The sequence below is a fragment of the Phoenix dactylifera genome, chromosome 16 (genome assembly GCF_009389715.1).
Source record: "Phoenix dactylifera cultivar Barhee BC4 chromosome 16, palm_55x_up_171113_PBpolish2nd_filt_p, whole genome shotgun sequence".
NCBI lineage: Eukaryota > Viridiplantae > Streptophyta > Magnoliopsida > Arecales > Arecaceae > Phoenix > Phoenix dactylifera.
The window spans coordinates 6,719,839-6,741,840 of record NC_052407.1 but is presented as its reverse complement, the minus strand read 5'-3'; the positions used below and the strand labels follow the sequence as shown (position 1 = coordinate 6,741,840).

Sequence of the window (22,002 nt, the reverse complement as noted above, 5' to 3'; positions counted from 1 at the left end):
TTCACAGTGGATCGACGTCCATCTATACCTGCAGGACTTGATTAGGACGCAAATCTAGGCAAATTACTGAGCAAGAAAGAAAAAGGTTAAGCCAAACCAAGGTTTGCTATCTTAGTATCGAACTTCGTATCGGTGTCACACTAGTACAGTACCGGTACGGTATGGTACAGAGTTTTTTTGTGTACCTTCGGTACGCTATCCGTACTGGGTATCAGTACTGAATCGGTATGATACGGTATATCCTGTACCATCCGGTTCGGACCGGTATAGCGTACCATAAGCCAAACATATTTTTTAACTCTGATTCAAATGGTTGTCTGACTTGAGTAATGCTGAATAAGGCTAGATGACCCTAAGAATGATAAGATTAGACTTGACGCTAGCAAGACTCTGACAAACTTTCTGTGTACCTTTTTATTTGGACAGTGTTGTAGCCTTCCGAGCTTTCCTCGGGCTGGGCTTCAGCGGATGGTTCTTATTGCCTGCATCAGATAGACAAAGTTTTGCCTTACTTGAATGTAAGGCCATCTCTTAGACACATATCCTTAGGGGAAATTATGTTTTGATGAAAATATACCAATGGATTGCAGAAACTAAAGATATCAGTCCTACCATCCTAATGTAATTTCTTGTATCAACTTCAGCAGAGAGATTCTGTAATCTGCATGATGGAGCTAAATCTGAAATAATGTTTGGTTCAGTCGAAAAGAATAATCCTGCCTGCTGATGCTGTGGGTGTAAAAATTGATGCAACATATACAGGCTCTCAGATTTACATGCTGATCATCTGATTTGTCATGTGTGAAATGCTATCTCATAGCATCCAGTTTCATTCTCCAGCAACTCGTTCAAAATTATATGCTGAAGCAATTCTGTTTATGCTAGGTTAAATGCAACATTGAAATCACCTTTGTAGCTTCCTGGAAAGAAGCAATTTATGGTGCATGGAAAGCATATCCCCTAGTGAAGCAAAAATGATGACAGGCTTTTTGTAAACCCATAATTAAATTTGTTAAGGAACTTGTATTGGTGACTGTAACACCTCAATTTACTGGCATTAATTAGTGAAAAAGTAGTTCACCAAGAACATACAATTAGAGGACTAAGATTATCTACAACTGAAGTTTGATTCGGAAAACTACATACACATTAATGTCATCAACGAGTCCCTGGACAGAACTTCAACCCTTTGATGAAGTTCTTCAATGCAACAGTAGTGTACAACATATGGCTTCCTATTTCCCCTGTCCAACATTATATAAAGAGTAACCAGATCAAGCGAGGCTGATTTGGGGGATACATAACCTCCTATACCCTCATAGTTATGTGAATTAATAGTCTTCAAGCAGTGTTGCAAAAGTCAAAAAAGGCAACGCGAGAAAAATCAGAGGGCCTCGTGGTATTCATCCCAACTGTACAACTCAGCTCCTAAAAGAATTGAATGGCTGAAAGCACCTTCATTTGATCCCGAGGGGAAAACAACCAGCCAAAATCAGAGGAGTTTCAAAACTTCCTTTCCATGAGGCTTGGGTAATGTATATAGCTGAAAGTTGCCAGCAGCCAATTGTATACCATTCAAAATCTTTGTCGTAGAGCCAGGCAGACTTGGCCCAATGTAATTTGGATGAGCGGAGAAACATGGTGCAATCTCAGAGTTTGAGTAAGGTGAGGGACGGGAGGCTGCTGATTCAGAAGTTTCAGGACAAGAATGGCTGGCTTCGCTGTTTGCAAGAAAATCGCACATAGATAAGTTTGCATATGGATGTCCTAAAAAGGTGAATCTCACAATGTAACATCACTGCTACCAGCTTACCCATTTGATGACCGATTTGCATTCATGCATGTGTCACTTTTCGATGTGGTTCTGTCTCTTGAACTGTAAGTTGTATCCTGCAAAAGTTGGATAGATGCATTTTAACATATCCAGAACTGACAAGGATGAGTAATTGTAGAACAAATGGTACATATTGAGACTTACTATTTTAATTCCTGCAAATGCCTCTATGGAACCATGAAGGTTGTAATGGTGGGAGTTTCGTATAAAAGGATGTTCAAGCAACATGTTTGCTGTTGGCCTTTCTGCTGGATTCCTACGAAAGCAACGCCGAAGAAAGTCCTTACCCTCAGAGGATAATGTTTCAGGAATAGGCGGGTCTTTATGTAAGACCTTGAACATAGCTGCTGGCTGTGGTCATTATAAATAGAATAAAGAATTCATTTTCAGAAGGAAGAATAAGGTGCATCTAAAACAAAAGTGCACAGATAACTGATAAGTGCTCCCATATTTTTACAACATAGGCATTCATCATCGGATCCAATTTTGATCTAATATTTGGCGAGTAGGATTGACAGAACGAAAAAGGAATTTTTTGAATATATTAGAATGAATAAGAAGCAATTATTCAATGGGTGTCAAAGATGCTGCCTATATCTGTATAATACAAGTATACATAATATGCTATGAATATTTTGACATGCATGCGAGTTAAGAGTCATAAAATCATGGTGTCTTGGGTTCCCTTCCATTAGCTCATAGGACTGTACATGGCACAAGGTAGGGCATTATTCATGAACGCATCGGCACAATACAGTATTTTCTCCAAGGCATGAAATCAAAGAATTGCCATGAAGGCATATGGAAGTTCAAAATTTATTGAGCTTGCTAGAGATATTTTAAGTACCTAAGTATTATAAGGGTCTGTTTGGACCAATGTTCAAAAAGATGTCCGACCTGCCACCTGCAGGTAAATACAGGCCAGGTCAACTGGGATTTTATGAAAACTCACTCCAAACCATTGAACTGCATAGTTCAACTGTTCAACCCATTTGAACAATTCTGGTTCAATGGGTCGCAGGTCACATTATCTTATTAGACGGAAGCCCTAAATAGGATGCTCTGTTCTTCTCTCCTCTCCATTCTCCTACTCCATTTCCTCCTAGTGCTAGGCTATGTCCTTGCACCCCCAACATCTTCTCTTTCTCTCCATCTCCTTCGTCTCCCTCCCTACTCTCTTCTCCCTCTCAAGCTCACCTTGCTCTCACTCTATCAGCCATCAACTCCACCATCCAGTCCCCCAGATCCAAATACCTTTGGCTTCACCATGCTGTCATGGCCATCAATGGTAGGAGATCATTCATAAATTGTTGGCTACCTCTATTCTTTATTCTCCACTCAAGCAAGGACAAGGGCGAGGAGGATGATGCGGGGTCTTGTGGTGACAAGAACACACAACACTCCCCCCACACCCCCCCCCCCCCCCCCTGCGCGGGGTCTCTACTCTGCAAATACCAACTCCACAAGATGTAATTCATGGATAGGGCGACAATATCATTAATAGATGTATTTTGGCTTATGCTGCCATATGCTTTACATGATAAGTATGTACAGCAGCCAAAAAGAAGCAAATTGAAGTGGGTGTGAGCATCTCAGAGAGTAATTGGAACTCTCAGAAATTTGAGGAGGTTGAACTCTTTGGTTAAAAAGTAACATTGGGTATAACAAATCATAAAACATTCATTTACTTAGGGATCCTACTATAGTAAAACACATGATACATAAAATGCATAGAGTGAGAATAGAAGCTTTATTATTGTCATCCACTGTATAGGAATGCAAGAAGAAAAAGATTGACAAAATATTCTACTGGAAGCACAAGCAAGCCAGCGCTTGCATGAGCAAGATTAAAGTGGGAGCTGAACTTCAAGCAGGAGATTCCATTTGTTATAGAGGTAGTTATAAGCTTTTAAATATTGTAACCAAAACTTGTATCAGTTTTCTCAGCACGGTCTCAGTACAGTACCAGTATAGACGGTACATACCGAATCTAAAAACATCAAAAAAAAATGAAAAATTATCAGTATGACTGGTAGAATCAGCATGGTATTGTCAATATGCACAGGTACATACCGGTACAAATGATTTCAACGTCCTAGCACCTGTAATGGTGCTGCTTTTGCAATGGAAAAGTACATAAAGACAGTACAGTCCCATTCCAATTGTTTTTTATTCCATTAAGTGTTACAAACTATTTCAGGCTCTTTGTCGTTTAGTGTTGGTGAGATATCAAAATAAATTCAGACATGATTTTCTAGACAGTTTGTTTAATGCACAACCATGGCCTAGAAGGCTATAGATTGGCCCTGGGTAAACAAAGATCAACCAGAAAAAGATAGTTTGTGGAAGAAGAACTAGAAAATTTTATTAACTTCAGAGAAACTGAACTTAATTACTGCAAACTCCCCTCTATTATAATTGTAGATTGCATTCCAGAATATAAACTTCTTGAAGAAAAATGGCTCTTCTCTACACTTTCCTAGATACAAGGAGAGCCAAGAAGACTTTCCCAAAATAGTAAAATTTGTAACACTAGAAGAACCAACTCTAATAAGTCTAAGCTGAATATTGGAAGAGGCCCCAGAATAAACATGAAATTCCTAGAATGTAGAAAATATCTTACCATTCCACAAAGGATTTAATCAAAAGAGCCTTACTAACTGAAAATGAGGAAAAAAAGAAAGTCCCAGTTTGAGACTTTCTTGTGCACAAGTCTCCTCTGCATTTCCATGATCACTTGATCTTCAATTTTGACCACATAATGTGTTGACCAGTTGGCTGTCCTAGTCACCCAAAATGGCCCCGTAGAAAAAAGCAAGCCATAGATCTTTTTAGAGTACTTGAGAGCACGGCATTCAGCCTGTTGAGTGCTGTTGTACTGGTGGGAATTTGAGTAGTTAATATTGGAAAACTAAGAAAGAGTATACCTAGTTCAGGTGCACTGTAGACCTACGAAAAGTATTCGGCAAGGATGTCTTGTGCAGAAGAGGATGCTTTGCAGGTGTAAGTCAGGCTCAAAAAAAATGAATGTAAGAACTTGGATAACACAATTCCCTATTTAATTTGTTGTTTTAAAAAGCTTTGACCACTTCATCAGCATGACTTCATGCATCTAAGACAAGAAAGTTACTAAGTGCAGGAAGTTGCAGGAAACATACAGACAAAGCCCTCAACAAAACCTGTCAACAAAGAACTGCAGGTAATCATAGTAAGAAAATATGGATTTTTAATAAAAGAAAACATCAATTTCTAATTTGACAAAGACTTAGGAAAAAAAGATTTATCAAAAAAATGGAAAAAAGATTGTAGTGCAAAGAATGCTTGAACTATCTTAATATTTAAAAATTCAAGAAAATAGACAAAAAGAAGAATTTGAGAAATAATTATGTGGATGTCTCATAAAAACCACCAAATCCATAAATCATGTTTTCAGTGAAAATAATCAGAAAATAGCTTTCCAAAAAAAAAATGATAATAATTGGACAATTTTAGCATAGAAAAATTGGAACCATGAATATTATTACTTCAGAGATTATTCATCACCAACATTTCATCTAGTATTAATAATGATATTTGGAATTGACATCTCGAAACATTAAAAAAGGCAAAAATCGTTCATCCCATGACATCCTTGTTTCATTTAATAGAAATATACCATCTACTGACAACATCTATGTAGTATATCTTTTCTTTCAGAAAAAGTCAAAATCATAACCATTCAAAAAGTCTTTTTAATTAAGGAATCACACACGCATCACCATTTTCTGCATAAAGTCAAAATGGTGAAGTGAGATCAAGCCATTGTTTTAAAAATAATTGAGCCATTCTTCTTCCTCTAAGATTCATTTGTGTCCATTATAGGTTCCATCGAACCCCCCCCCCCCCCCCCCCCCCCCCCCCCCCCCCCCCCAACAAAAGCTGCTTCAAAACTGAATGCCCAGACCCTTGACCTTGTGCTCCGAGGATGCATGCCGCTCAATCCACCTTGGCCATTCTCGCTCTAGAATCAATCCTCAAGACCTTTGTCTCAATCCCCAGCAATAGTGGTTAATAGCGGTCCAATACAAGTGCCCCCTTGCCCCCCCAACCCTCATCGCTTCTTCCACGGTTAACTACTCTGGGTTCTAGATTCTCTTGCTTGGCAGCTCCTTCTCACTCACAATTTTAGTTATGTAAATCTTCTTTTTTTTTGAGGTAGTTGCTTCATCAATTTGTCATCAGATTTTGTTTGAAACAGCATGGATGAGTTCTTAAATTAATTCATTTTATTTTCTTGTTTCAGGAATCATGATCAATACTCTATAGTTTGTACATTGCTCTCTTTTGGATTTGTAGGAATATTTTACAATATTCTTATTTCACTCTTGTGCATCATTTATATTTCTAATTATTTAACTAGTGGTCATAATATGCATATGTTTATTTGTACCTATAAAATAAAAGTTTAGATATTTTTTCTATACACTTATAAATTTAATTTATTTGTTTTTATGATTAATAATAATTAATACATTTATTATATGATGCTGACAATGCAGTTGTTTTGGATTGGACCAATGGTTGAACTCCGTGACCCATAAGGCCATAACCTTGTGCTTTTCCCAGTTCAATCAATGAGATAGGTTTCGAAACATTGTACGAACTACAAACAATTCCATGATGATCAGTGATAAGACACTAAAGTCATGCTAGATAAGAAGGTAGAACTTTCATCATGTATTTACACTTAATTAATATAGAGATGATCATGCACTCAAACTCATTCAACTAAGGATTGTTGCATTGTAATATTACAGGAGGCTCATATCCAGTACTGAGCATTTGCTGCAGTCAAGCAATTTAAAATACCTTTCTGTATGTCTGTCTGTGTGTGTTTCTGCATGCACATACATAGGAGTATATTATATACAGTTGTGCATGCATATCTAAGTGGACGATCTGAATAATATTTGACATATAACAAGCAGCTAACACCACCAATGTACTTACCCCTTCAAGACCATTCCAAGGATGTTTCCCTGTATACATCTCAATAACTGTGCAACCCAAACTCCATATGTCAACAGCAAGATCATAACCAATATCTTTGTTCATTGTAGCCTGCAACACCTGCAAAAGAAGAAAGGGCAAGTGAGTATTCTAGAAAGATAAAGGCAATGTTTTAACAAAGGGAGGGGCCAGCACCTTAAACTTGATATGTTGAAGAGGAAAAAAAAAGATGAGTACAAGGCTTTAAGCACAGAACACCAGAGTCTAGACAAGAGAAAGCAATAAAGAAACAAGCAAAAAAAAGAAAGAAAATTGCAGAATATACAAATTACCCAAAAAACTATTTTGGGCTTTGATTTATTGAATTCTGAATCCAAACTCTACAAGAGGTTAAGTGGATGTCACTATTGGCTTATGCAAAAAAACCTTCCATGCAACCTTCATCCATGGTAATTAAGATTTTCCCTCCTCTTTCTCAACCACTATGCAAAAACCCAAGCCTCTCTTCTAATTTACACATGCCTGTAACCAATACAGTTCTTTCACTGCCTCGTCTTGAGTATATCTGAACTAACAAATTACTCCAAACTAGGTATGGGTGCAAAGGCCCTTTCCATGAAAATATTTTTCAGATTATATCTTGTTATATGTTCTAGCGTAGGATATGCCTAATATGATAGGGAAGCTTAATTAGTCATAAAAATTTGGAGTACAATCCTTCATGCCAAATAGCTTTTGTAAATAATAAAAAAAGAAAGCATGCGTTAGCATCAACAAAATGCATTACAATTGACAATAAACTAAATCAGTTAAAGATCTTCAAAAAATAACACTGTCATGGCCGGTCCCAAGCTTGAATGAGAAAGGTGGAGGGTTGATGTCAAGTTCCCAGCTAGTCAAATATCAAGAAGGATGAAAAGGACCCAATTTGGACCTGTAAAGCCTTCCCTAAATAGTTGGGAAAAAGATAGATGGTTATTTGTATGGATAAGGTTCTTCAGAAACAGAAACCTGATGCTATTCCTGTCAAGTCAATCACTAGCAATAAAAGATGATAATATACTAGGCATGATTAAGAAGCACCTCTGGAGCCATCCAGTGTGGTGTCCCCTTAAGTGAAAGTACCGCTGCCGCTCCACTCAACTGTTCCATAATAAAAGTGAATTAACAAAGTGCCGGTCATAATAGTATACGTAAACAAACTTTTTAGCGAAAAATGCAGAAAATTAAATGCATGATCAAAGTGGGAACATATGTTTCTTCAATTGGGATAAGTGTAATTATAAAAAATTAAGATAAAGAATAAGGAAGGAGCAAATAGGCACTCCACAGACTACGGTGGTAACACCAGCATAGCACAGAAAAAACAAAAGCAGCTTCATACTATGATGTGCAATCGACGTAAACAAACAAAAATCTTGCAGATCAATTTATTCAGCTCCTAACAGATGTCCTGTCATATGGAATGAAAAGTCGGAGTGCCCATGTGCATTTGTAATCTTTTTTTTTGGTACAGTGCATTTGTAATCTTTACCAACCCTAGCCCGTGATTGCATAGGGATGTTAACATGTTTAACCAAAGAGGGTTGGCAACCATTGAAATTTTGGTTCAATACGCGTCAATATAACTCAAGCCAAACTGAATCAGTGAGGCAAACTTCTTCATAGACATGTAGACTGAATTTCACATCAATCAACTGATCCAGGCCATTCTTATTAAAGAACAGATCCTTCCAATTTAGATACATGAACTTCCCTTCAAGGTCCACAGTACTAGAACCGACACCCGTGCCTGTAGGCCGGTGGTACGGTACACCACACCCCCATGCCGTGCCATTTTGGCGTGAATCAATACGGAAACCGGCAAGGGAGGGGGAGAGGGAGGAGTGAGGAAGAGAGAGAGGGAAGGAGGGAGAGGGAGTAAGGGAGGGAGAGTGCGGAGGAGGGAGAAAGGCAGAGGGAGGGGAGAGGGAGAAGGAAAGAAACGAAAAGGGAGAGTGGCGGAGGGAGGAAGGGAGAGGGAGAAGAAGGGAGGGAGATGCTAGCAGAGCGCAAGAAAGGCGGAGGGAGGGAGGAGAGAGGGCTTCGATCTCTCCTCCGCGCTGCCAGAATAGAGGCTTCTACTCCTTTTATATATCTTTTTTGAATTTTTTTAGTAAAGTTAGGACTGTACAACCAACCTTGCCTCTCTTAGCAGCAGTAAAATATAGTGGACTGCATAGTTATCAGAAAATGTGTCGTGAGTCCTACATAATGATGGAAAATCATACAATTCAGGTATAGCAAGTATGGCACGCGGTATGCATTAAAATGCATTTTTCCACCATATCAAGATTAAAATTTCATTTCTAACATCTTTCTCCATTCTAAAGTTGACATAGAAAAGAATTGTTCTCATTTTGTTCTCATTTTGATTTGGACATCATATGCATTTCAATTTCTTCTCAGTTTATTTTCTTCTGGTGCCTAGAAATATTGTAGAAGGTTCCTATCGGGTTACATACATATATTTAAACTCGACGAGCAAACCTGTTTGAACTATCGAAATGGAAGTCTATAGGGGTTGGTCCATCCCAACCCACAAATCCCCAAACCACGTGCAACCCATTGACCTAGGCAGTCCAACCAAACAACCCACAAAAGTCAACGCAGTTTCAACCCTTCCAGACCAACTATTATATAGGTGTTGATAAAAACATAAAAAGATGAAAAATTAGTTTACCACTTTACTCTTCAAGATGAGGTTGGTCCCATCCCTAACAAAAAACTTGCCATCCCAAGTTACTTAAAGGGTATGTTAGGTAAGAGATATCAATGCATATCATTTTTTATTTTATTTTATTTTTTTACAAAAACAAGTTGTGAGATTCTATTGTTCTTATAGAACAAAAGTTATGTAATAAAATTGTTATTATGACTTTTAATCCATGTTTATTCTCATATTTAATTGTTAAAAAAATAAATTTTTATTTATTTTATTCATTTATGATGTCACAGGTCAATGGATCAACCCACAGTTGACCTGCTATTGAACCGCTGGCCAGAAGCCAAGACACCAGAAGGCGTTAATGTTTGAACTAGGTTTCTAAACATGGTTCCAAAATGTTTGGGGTTTCCTATCCACCAAGCAACCTTCAAAACATCACTCGAGGCCCTTCTCTTTCCTAAAGCTGCAGTAATGAAGAATTTGGGACCTTTTCACAAAGGTCAATACCAGGCAGAGAGCTGGTCAAAAGGTTCTCAAACAAATATGGATCATAAGTTGATCTACAAAGTGAAAAATCCAAAGTAGAGTGAGATAAGGCTTCTCATGTTAAGGTTTAAGGCTAAGCCCCCAAGAAAAAAGAGCATTGATACCAGGTAGAGAGCTAATCAAAAGGTCCTCAAACAAAAATGAATCATATTTTGAACTAGAAAGTAAAAAAAAAAACTAAAATGGAGTGACATAAGGCTTCTCATGTTAAGGTTTAAGGTTAAGCTATCTAGAGAAAAGGTCAGTGATACAATTTCAGAATTAAATCTGGGGCATGCAGATAACTATAAATCCAACTTTGCCAAATAACTTTTGTCCAGGAGACAAGTGAATGCCCTTTAAATTGGCCTTGAATTATCAGCCCCAAGTTTTTTTGACCAATAAAAGAAAAGGTAGCACCCAAATGAATTTTGACTGATGGATAATTTTCTTACCAATCCGGAAAAAAATTCTAATTAATAGAAAAGCATTTTCACAAGAGCATTTAAGGAACTGTAAATCAGTAAATAAACCTTCGCATATTTATAGACATAATCAAGAAATGAAACCAAATGCATAAATTCCAATGCTGTTAATTAATTATGTTCCAACTATCAAAGGATTAAATAAATTGATAACTGCCCAGAAATTCATTATCCTGCAACCAATAATTTTTAGGATAATGAGAGACACAAGAATACTAGTTTACATTTTTCTCACTTTATCAACAAATTCATTTCACCTGTCTTCAGAATAAAAATTTCAACAAATATTAAAAAATCTAAATGCCAACGAATCAATGACCCTAAGAATGAGAGCCAGCAGTGTTTCAAAAAAACAGCCCATATGGCCACCTTGGCTGCCACAGGTAGGGACGTCTAGCTGCCTGCCTTAAGCTCTGGAGACAGCTACCTTATCTGGGCCTTGACCCCAATCAGTGACTACACACTGAACAGCCCTCGACTACCTGCCCACATTCCCTGAAAACAATGTGGTCCTGTACAAAAGTATCTATATGCACATGCATGAGTCAATGAATTAAACAAGCATAACCAAATAACAATCACCACAATCTTTTTCTTTTATGTTTAAATGATAGTAAACTCTCGAATGAACTGGGACTTGTCCCAGTGGTCATACCCCTTTGCACCACAACTAAAAGTAGAGGTTAAGTTACTCAGGAAAAAAGTAGAGGGAAAAATTTCAGAATTAAGTATGAGATATTCATGACAATAGTTTTGAGAACCAAACTTTATTTCAAAGAAAGCAATTGTATGTATGTTCATATGCATGGGTAGCTAAATAAAAAATGCATACACAAAAAATTGCCACTATGTTTTCCTTCTGACATGATTATGAATGGTGATCAACACATTATTGTCTATAAGGTAATTCAATGAAAATGCAACAAGATGTATGCCCAAGAAACATACATTAGAAAATAGAGAAATAGCAATACCAATAGCAAGAGAGAGAGGGATCATGATATACAAGTATAATTGTGCCCTTTTAAAATCCAATAGTCACACTCACATGTTTTGCCATCCCAAAATCAGCAAGCTTAACAACACCATTCACATCTACAAGCAAATTTGCACCTTTAATGTCCCTGCAAGAGTCGCACTAATTTATGATACCAAAGTTTACCTCTAAATTCAATTATTTGAATAAAAACTTCAATTTTACAATGCAAGCATAATTGTAAAAACGAAAATTTGTGATTTCAATGACTTAGCATTATCATATCAAGCAAGCAAAAGAAGGGGATTAACAAAACAATGTAGATGAAGAGTACTTGTAATTCAGAAAGAACAAATAGGAACAAAGCACCAAATATATTTAAGACTTTTTTTTGCATGTCAACATGGAATAAATCAAAATGAGTTATAAATATCCATATTCACCAGGGCTATATTTTCAATATGACAAGATAATCACAGAAAGACAAGTTTGTATTGTAAGATGCGCATATCCAACAATCAGTGCAAGGTCACTGATTGAGTTACCAGAAATGGAGTGTCGTAGAGGCCATGGATCTATTATTGATAGTTCCCTTATCAATATATACAATTTTTCATATTACATCTGACAAATTCCAGCGCACAATCACTCTCATGAAAACACATGGAACAAGCCAAAGTTTTAGCTTGATCTTCAAGTCCAATATGAGGTTTTAGAAGTTGCAAGGAATAAACTCACTGTCCATGCTCCAGTGGGGGTTCATAATTTTGTCAAGGGGCTGAACGTGCCCGCCCGCTCTAAGGGTGCGCCGACCTGCTAGCGCTCCTAACATAATCCCTCAAGCCACCACAGCCTGAACCTAATGGCAAACACCTCAGGCAACCCAGCTTATAACTCCTCTCTGACAAGCTTTGACCAGCCACCCACCCATAACCACTCATTATAGATGCTCTCTCCTGCAGGAATAGCAAACATCCTTGTTTGGATTGAACTAGAGCTTAGAATTACAGGTTTCTGCTTGATCTGACCCTGATCAAGACCCAAATTTCAGACAACATTTTACATTGAAATCGAATCCAGTTTTAATTTAGTCAGCACAGACATGACTCAGTTTAGCTGAATTTTAGCCAAAACACTATGCTTAGCAAAAAATATGTACTAAAAAGATATAACTACATATGTTTTCAATTTAGTCAACCAAGAACTGACCAGGCTTTAACTTGAATCTGAAGCCCTAAGGTAAGAACTGTCTTGTCTAAATTTATAGAACCACACAATGCCTAGTGTTAACCCAGTTTTAAAGCCCTACAGTGAAGACCTGGAACATTTGAATTTGCATAACTGGAAGTAATCTGGTTTTAGATTAAAACAATATTTTTCTTCCAGAATAGTTTTGGACACAACTTCTACATTGTCAGGAGTCATTCTTTTAAAAGGTCAAACAAGGTCAGTACGATGAGATTTTGCCACTCCTACTCCCCTGCCATTCCTTTCCCTCTCTTTACAGCATCGGCCAGGGATCACATTATATACTTCGGCCTAATTTGAGCCAGCTTCAAGCCTAAGCCGAAAAATAACTTGATCCAAGCTAGTTTGTTATGACAAAGATTAGCAAGATTGATACAATCTAAGGATGATCTTCAATTTGATTCACTAACTCAGAAGAGGAGATCAGATATGGAAATCTATTTCACTTGTTCTTCTACACTGAAGATTTTAGCATGCTGATCAATAATTCCAGCAACTATAAACCATTTAAAACATATAAACTTTATGCATCCACAGTTATTTCAAGAAAATCCTCACTTCTGATGACTATTGTTATTGCAAAAACAAGACTTATATCTCTTCATTGAAGCTGCTCTCTGTACTCAAATATCAGCACATAAATAGTGGTAATATGATAAGCTAGGAAGAATAAGATCACAATCTAGAGTATTCTGCCTCGTCCACTTTTCAAATTCTGCTTCACACCAATTTTCTGAGGTAATGCTATGATGGATTTGCTCCACTAGAGGGAGTATTAGTATCTCATTAACAGCATTATTTGATGAAGAAGATGAAAAGCCCAAATTTCCATATTTAATTTCCAGATATCAACTTCATGTCAAACAGCGGTGTACTCTATCATAAATTGTACTCCAAACCTACTCCTAGACTTAATCTATTTTTAAAATAAGGCAATTTCAATCTTCTTGAACCAAAGACAATCACAGGCTTCCCATTCTCAAAATCACAAACCTCTAATACTTGTCAAACCTTGTTATAATTAATGCACAGCTATTTCCAAACAAAACACTATGATCATAACCACAAGCATCCAACCTTATCCCAACTATTTGGGTTTGTCTTTTTGGATACTTATTCACCAAGCATTCCTTTCTAGGGCCATTTCAAATTTTATTTCAAGCTTTCCCTTATATTTTCTCACAAATCACAATCTTATCCATGTTACCTTAGATCTTCCACTTCTTTCTTTGCATCCTCCAACACAAATTAAAGTGACTCTCTTTATTGGAGCCCCCAGATCTTCATTATACATGCCCATACCATTTCAATCAACTTTGAAACATAATTGTAGTGGCTTCCAAAAAAATATCAAATCCCATTATGCCTAAATTAGGACATGTGAACACTATTTCCACTCAAGTTAGAATCCGACACAGATTTTTCCAAAAATAAAAATCAGGAAAAAGTTTCAAAAATCAATCTCAGTTTTGGCTTTCAGCAATACTGAAAAAACTCTGTCACTTTCCATTTACTGAAAAATATATATATAAAACAAATATCAGCTAGAATTATGAAATAAATTAGAAAACAAAGAAAGCCAACTAAGACAAGTAAATACATTAGGCATCATCTTAGAGTACACTTATTTCAAACTGCTGGATATATTGTTTGTTAATTTCACACTAAGATGGTTAAAAAAAGAAACGTTTTTAAATATAAAATGTTGTAATATGTCATTTATTACTTCATTTGCGGTTCAGGGAAAAAAAAGTAGTCAAAACTAACTTTATGTTCCTCTAAATCTCTTTAGAATATAGTGCTGGAATACTTCTAAATCTTCTTAAACTGGCAAAACCTAAGTGAATTTTATAGAAAAGTGTCAAGAAAAAAAAAAGAAATTACAAAAAAGATGGCATAAATGACTCACAATGAAGTTGACCCTAGTCAGTTTCAGCCATCAAAATCCGACCCTTTTAGATTGGCTCTAGGTGAGATCGAAATGTTTTGGCTTTGAAGTTTTAAGTGGAACCTCAAACCATGTTCTAGAGAAATTAGGAAGAAACAAAACAAGAAAATAAGAAATTTTGTGCCTATTTCTTTTTACTTGTGTTGACAAATAGAAACTTCAAGCCAAAAAGGTCCATGAGAGAGCAATAAAGTGGATTAGTTGCATGAACAAATCCTGTCGAAATAGTTATGAATTTAGCATTCACAGAACAAAGATGAGTACCAGATGTCATTAGTTCTTAATTTACAAGCAACAAGGTCAACTGGCAATTTACATAGACCTCAGCTATGTAACTCCAAATACTGTGCCCCAAAAGAAACATTGTAAGGAATTTCACTGTTTTCTTCGTCAATATTTGTGTGCTCATTTTTCCATCAAAACCTGTCACAAACATGAGAAAGAATATATCTCATGATTCCTTTTAAATTCTTCCAAGTCCAAACTATCATACAAATAGTTCTGTACTTCCTGATTTGGTCTATTGATCAAATTTAATACAATACAACTTACCTAAAATGTAAACTATCTTTCACTACAGATAAATGCCAAGAGGGCATACAATTTATTAGCTTCCACATGTAATGATTCATTAAAGCAAGCAATACAAGAGTACTCTAGAAAGTCTAGCAATCACCTATAATAATTACTATGAAGTTATGCAGAAACTCATAAAATGGAAAGCACACTGTAGAGAAAGAGAACCCCATATATCCATGGCGAACATTACATCTCATGTAATTGCTTAAGTTACCTAATGTGAATAGAAGGATAATTTAATGATGCAAACCGATAAAAGCATAAATTAAATTTGTAATGGAGATAAGAACCTATGCATTGTCTTTTTGCTGTGCAAGTATGCCAGCCCATTAAGAATATGACGAGTGAAATTGCGAACCACCGATTCTGTCATTGCTCCACAATGCTGATGAACATACTTATTGATGGAACCAGGATGAACATACTCTAAGTATATGTAAAAACGATCCTCAATCTGCATATATACAAAAGTGCATCTATTAATTTGCATTTAATAATTATCAACAGAGCTTCGCATGCAGCCCAAAAAAAAATCTTACGGTTTCACTCCCATAGTACTGCACGATATTTGGGTGCTTAAATTGACTAAGAAATTTTATTTCCTGCATAACAAAGGATAGATACCAATCAATAGATTGAAGACCAACACCAGACCAGCAAAATCACTAAAAAATGCTGGACATGATTTATAAATTTATATCCTCAAAAGTCAAAATAATATAAGAGAAAGATAACAGCTCCATATACAGCATGCTAATAAAGAAGTCACATGGGTGAGACAACAACCTAAAAGAAAATCAGCATGGCTACACGATAAGCATGTTGAAGAGAAAGATACATCCATGCACAACCAAGCACATGACCCTGAGATAGCATAAGTTTATGAATTGTGCTAGAATGACCACATGCATGCAAGTATGATTGGATACGTTTTTTTTTACTCAGATGACATAGTTCATGCAGATCGGTGCAAAAAGGGAAAGTCAAAAAAGACAAGCAAGTGAAAAATAGAGAATAAAAAGATCTCTATTATTTACACTTTCAATCTGTTGATTTTTTTTTCTTTTGTTTTTACTCTTCGAATTTGATGCTATTCTTCTCAAAGATACTGAAAAATTATGATCTTATATACAAGGCCCCCAAATATTTGACAACAGAATGCTCTTTACCCCACACAAGAAAACAAATGCATTCATTTCAGAGTATAAATAGCATGATAGAAAGACCAAACCTGCTCCAACTGTTTTAAACATTCAGCAGACTTGGAGTCATCAGGAATTATATTGACTTCCTTCATCGCACATAAAGCTCCAGTCTTTCTGTTCAAGAAGATCATGTTGGCTGTGTTAAAAGAAGCAGAAACAGAGCCCACAGTTGATCAAACATGGTATCGCATACCTATTGGTGGCTTCATAAACATTCCCAAATGTACCACTTCCAATAAGTTTTCCCTTCTGCCATTGACCTGTCATCAGTGAAGGAGCTGGAGCTCCTGGAGGGAGGGGCAGAGGATGGACGCTGACATTGTTATTACTTTCATGCCATGTGACAGGATTGTCTGGGAACATCTTTGAATGCAATGGTGATGGAGGTGCACTAGGATTTCTTGGTCTTAAAACAGGACATTTCCTTGCTGGACTATGAAGCGGTGAGCAATCAGGACTTCTGGGAATTTTCTCGGGTGAAGCTCGGGGAGAAAAGTTTGTCATCATATCTATTGAAGGGATCTCTAGAGATGACCAATGTTGAAAACCTGGAGGGACAATGCCAGAAGCAGAAATGTCCACATTACTCAATCTTCGAGGACTACGTACAGGACTTGAAAAACCACTAGTTGGAGCACTTTTAGCAGGTATATTTAAGATGAAGTTCCCAGTATCAAAAGAATTTGGATCTTGGAACACCTTCCTATGATGGCTAAAAGCAGATCCATTCAATTGTATATCATTGTGCTCCGGATTTACGCGACCGATATGGTTGGCCAACCTACTGAAATAAGGACACACCAAGTCAATTTTCTGTTATCATATATGTTATGTATAACCAACAATAATCTTCTTCAATATTGTCTGAAAATCATTGAAGAAGATGTGGTTAACCTGTGACAATTGCATATAGAAAAAATATATGCAATCCAGATATCTACATTTATCAAATTCAAATTACAAACTAATTGTTGAACAGCAAAAGTATCATTAACAGCATAAACAGACACTGCAAGAACAAAAAATTGCAGAAAAATTTTCCGGGATCAAAATAACTCAGCTCTGAGAACTTCTTGCAAAATTGTACAATCACATGTACACACATGAAAACACCAAATGAAAAGCACAGATAATGGAACATTATTAGGAAAACAAAATTCAAACTGACAAGTAAGCATGTAAATAAGAGTAACACTGCTCTTAGGAGCACAGTAATGCCTGATGTATTACGTAATCACCCAAAAAAAAGCAATTGAGTACATACTGGGCTCAATTGAATATCAAGTTTAGTGCCAAAAAGCATTGAACAATTCACTTGCAAGTTGCAACGTTTTCTATGGACTATAGGGAAAAATTTCCACCTGCAGCATCAAAATTCCAAGTACATCATGCAAGGGATCTAAAATGCAGCATATACATTGTGAATTGTGAATCCACAGTAACATAAGGAATGAGAATATTCTTTAAAAAGGCTATTCTATTGCAAATCTCCGCCTCTTTCTATTCAGCAAATCCAATCTTCGTACAATCAAGCAAAATTTAGTCTAAAAACATATACTGAACTGAATGTTTTGGAGGCGGATTTCCAAATGTTCATTTATATGCCAGTATATTTTACCATTCTTTTGGATAATGGGTAAAATATAGAAGTTCATCCACAATAGATGGATGATATTAGGAGTTCAGTTTTTTAACTAGACGGTTGCACGAGATAGGGTTAACTTGTTTGATTCAATGCATGATCTTGAACCCTTGATAGCCAAATAGTACATGTAGGTTATATAAGAAGAATGAAGGATCAACTTAGTATCTACTTCAAGCAAACCCAGATACTTTGCAGGTTATCCAGAGAACTTGTGTAGCATCAAGGAAGCTTTATCCAACTTCCTAAGTATGTAGCAAGAAAGAATTCCCCTCGGTTGCCAAAAAAAAATTAAATTATATGTTTAAACAATAACCTACGCTATGCCCCTTCCTGTCCTGTCAACTACTCATCAAGGTTTTATTTTACACCTCTATTGTTAAGAGCTTGAGACCACTCAACATCACGTGATGTCATGTGCTATCCATTAAAGTTCTCAAACTATAATGCGTGAATCCAACAAGAAGTAAGAAGAAAAAGAACTAGTGCATGAGAATGTGGTATTAAATCATATTAAATTTTTTGGCCCATATGGTCTAAATGGAATAGAAAAGATTTTGTTGATGAGAGCAAGGTTGGGAAAGAATGTTTACTACGATCCTTGACCCCATTGAAGTCTATGTTATCCATCAAGGAGTTGCAACTTGTAAAATCTGAACTAGGTTCCCAGCTGTTTGAGGTTGGGCTTTGAGGCCAAGAGACCATATAGTCTCAAAAACCATTTTGCAAACAACTGATGGAAATAATCTCCTTCCACTCATTCAGTTTTTATTCCCAAAAGAATTAATCGTCGAAAAAGAATCTTGCTCTTGCTTACATTTCTTATATTGTTCCATGAATTTGTGATAATTATAGGAACTATTGGTTTGTTGACGGACCATGTTCTATTTATATTTTCTTATCGATAACTTTGTGTTTTTCCTTTCTTTCCTTTTCTTTTGTTGAAACAGCCTCTAAAGTCTGCTTATATACACTTTTTAGTTTATTTGACAAACTTTAAGAGATCTCTAGAATGATAGATAGATTGGGTTATTAAGGAGCCATTTGGTGCTGCTTTCATTTTCTGTTTTTGTTGTCAAAAACCCAAGAAGAAAAATGTAAGGACTATACGTATGACGAAACCATCTCAGTTTTTCAAATTGCTCTTTGAAATCTTGCAGAGGCATTGGAAGCAAGGATGTATTGCTTTTGGAAACCAGCGTAATGGAAGCAAGAATGGCAGAAATTTGGTGCAAAACGCTGTTTCTGCATCAATCTCGACATGGGATTCCACTGACTTGTTAAGAAACAACAACAAAAAAAAAAGAAATGCTGCCAAGCAGGTCCTAAGTTAAAATTAAAAGGAAAAGACAGAATTTAGGCAAATACTATCAGGTTTAAGCTGTAAAAAAAATCCTCTACAAAAATCAAATGAAGCAGAAAATGGCTGCAGATAAGAAAAACAGAAAAACAGAAAAGCATAGTACAACACAAAAGTTTATGGTATTAAAAATAACAAGTTATTGGGACAAGAGAAAAGCACGAAACGATCAAAAAAACTCATTTTCCACGAGTCATGGAAACAGCAAGGATAAAAATTAGTAAGCTAAAAATACTCTCACATCCAAGGTGGAAGTAGCAATAAATTAGAGAACTAATATGAAGTATAGTTCGGTATCTCTCTTTGTCAATCCTATCGAGCCTCAAGTTTCCATTAAAACTTCGAATTTCAATCTTTTCCCCCGGATTACCGAAGCAAGAGAGATATTTGAATAGAGCGCAAGACAAACACGGAATCTTTCCAAATTTGCACTTTCTGGTGACAAAGGAAAAGCAGTCAGGAAACAGAGATAATATCGTCAATTACCTCCCAACTACAGCGCCATTCGCTTCCTCCTCTTCCGGTCCGCACGAAGCCCCTCCGGGCGAAGGCAGGGGGCAACTGCTCGGGGACGAGAACTCAAACCCCAGCTGCCCGGATTCCGGCAGGGGGAGCGGACGGGGCAGCACGGGTGACGAGGTCGACCGCACGTGAAGCACGCAGTTGATGTTGCTCAGGGAACGGGATACCGGGGTCGAGTTGGCAGAGCCGCGGGAGGCGGCGGCGGCGGCGGCGGCGCCGAGGCCGCCGATTTCGACGTTGCTGAGGTGGCGAAGCTTGCGCTGGCGGGTGAGGCGGGGTTGCTGGTGCTGGGGATCGCGGCGGCTGGCGGGTGAGGCCGGGTCACGGCGGGTGCTGCGGCGGCTGGCGGGTGAGGCGGGGTTGCTGGTGCTGCGGCGGCTGGCGGGTGAGTCCAGGTCACGGCGGGGGGATGCCAGGGAGGCGGAGGAGGAAGAGGAGCTTTTTCGGGGGGGAGAGGTGGAGGGCGAATTCGTAATGCGCTTCCAACAAGGCATCGCGGCGGAGGACCATGGTAGGACCACGGCTAACGCATCAAGAAGGGGACCGGAACTCCAACCCTCGGCGGGGAATGGGACGTCCACCCATGGGATTAAGAAGAGGAGAGGAGGGGAATTGGGGGAGAAGACAAAGAGGAAGAAGCCCCGGATCGGGCTTCATGGGTGGACGAACGACACGACCATCCTCTCGCTCCTTGGCTTTTATTTTTTTTCGTTTCCTTTGGCCACGCGGATTAAGACGTACGGGGGGGTGAGTCAGCTTTTATTTTTGTTTTGGTCAACCGATGCCTCCCATTTCAGTTCCCTTCTCTCGTCTCGCCCGCCTGGGTTTTCAACGCCAGACCGCCCCCAGGAATGAATAGTTTCTGCTTCTTGGTTTCTTGTTCTTCGTTACCGCGTCGGTCCAGGAACGGGTGAGCCGGACCAAGCCGTGCACGCGCGCACGGTCCCCGTTGAAATTCTATGCTGTGTTGCTATCCTTTGTTATAACAAAACAGATGCAGCATAATGAAATAAAAATAAATTTATAAGTAAGTGATGCCAAGTTTTGTGTAAGTCATAACCTGATGATCCAGACATAATTATTTTGGCTGATTATTAGGGGGCAATTCAGCCAGAGAAAGAAGGGATTGACTGAATGAGTCAAAGGTTTCAATTTATTACTTACTGGAAAAAGAAACTGGAATAAAAAAAAAACATATATATATATATATATTATGTACATATATATGTACATATATTAAACAATAAAAAATATTAAAATTAAAAAAGATATTTGCGCAAGTATTTTACGATTAAGAAGCAATTGCTTCTTTTTTAATGCGGCTCATTCTTTCTGGTTCACGACCGATCTAAAAGTGCTTTCCTTCTTTCGTTCTTTGTTTATGTACCTACTAGATCTACACATTTGCTAGTAAGGCAAGGCAATATAAAAAGTCCCGAGAATGTGGTCATCCAAGGCTTCAATCAGAATAGTCGTTGAAGCCTGCCATGGAAGGGACTTCTATGTTATCTCTGAGACTTCATGAAATACAAATTGCGAACAAAATTTGTTGCCGCTCAAAATCTAGCTAGATAGGTGGACAAGCTGATGAGCAAGGCTGCTCTGCTCAGTGTCGTATTATGGTGGAGCTGATCTGTGATCACATTAAACAATCATAAGGTCATCAAAATGTGTCTGATCGGAGATCTCCAATGCTTGAGATGAAAAAGAGATTGAAATATGAGGGTATAATATTCATATTTCTCATTATACCTGAGGGATCCTCATACCTAGTATCTATAGAGGAGGTGGTGTGAATCTACATGGTTAGGATCGCGCAATTCATAGATGAGCAGTTAAGCTCTTTTCTTATCCGCTGATCGGGGCAATTAAGATGTTTATTTTCAAATATACTGTGATCGAGCGCTTTCTTTATTTATTGATATGATGGGTTACAATATTCTTCTTCGAGCATATTGAGATCACGCCAAGTTGTAATCGAT

The 22,002-nt window shown here is 37.5% G+C and overlaps 1 protein-coding gene across 2 annotated transcripts; it reads right to left on the bottom strand.

The window, feature by feature from the left end:
• Window positions 1-1,008: 1,008 nt before the first annotated feature.
• LOC103709183 (mitogen-activated protein kinase kinase kinase 5-like) lies at window positions 1,009-20,702 on the bottom strand. Of its 2 annotated transcripts, none has more exons than XM_017843337.3 (11): window positions 19,985-20,702; window positions 16,690-17,280; window positions 16,523-16,610; window positions 15,831-15,893; window positions 15,582-15,745; window positions 11,589-11,664; window positions 7,907-7,966; window positions 6,824-6,943; window positions 1,979-2,185; window positions 1,814-1,890; window positions 1,009-1,721 (listed from the first exon to the last, which is right to left on the bottom strand). In XM_017843337.3, exons 1-11 carry the CDS (start codon window positions 20,512-20,514, stop codon window positions 1,493-1,495), a joined length of 2,205 nt encoding a protein of 734 aa, XP_017698826.2. In that variant the 5' UTR covers window positions 20,515-20,702; the 3' UTR covers window positions 1,009-1,492. The 2 variants fall into 2 exon arrangements, with proteins under 2 accessions (XP_017698826.2, XP_008792633.2); XM_008794411.4 differs by having other exon boundaries at window positions 16,690-17,277.
• Between the last annotated feature and the right edge of the window lie 1,300 nt (window positions 20,703-22,002).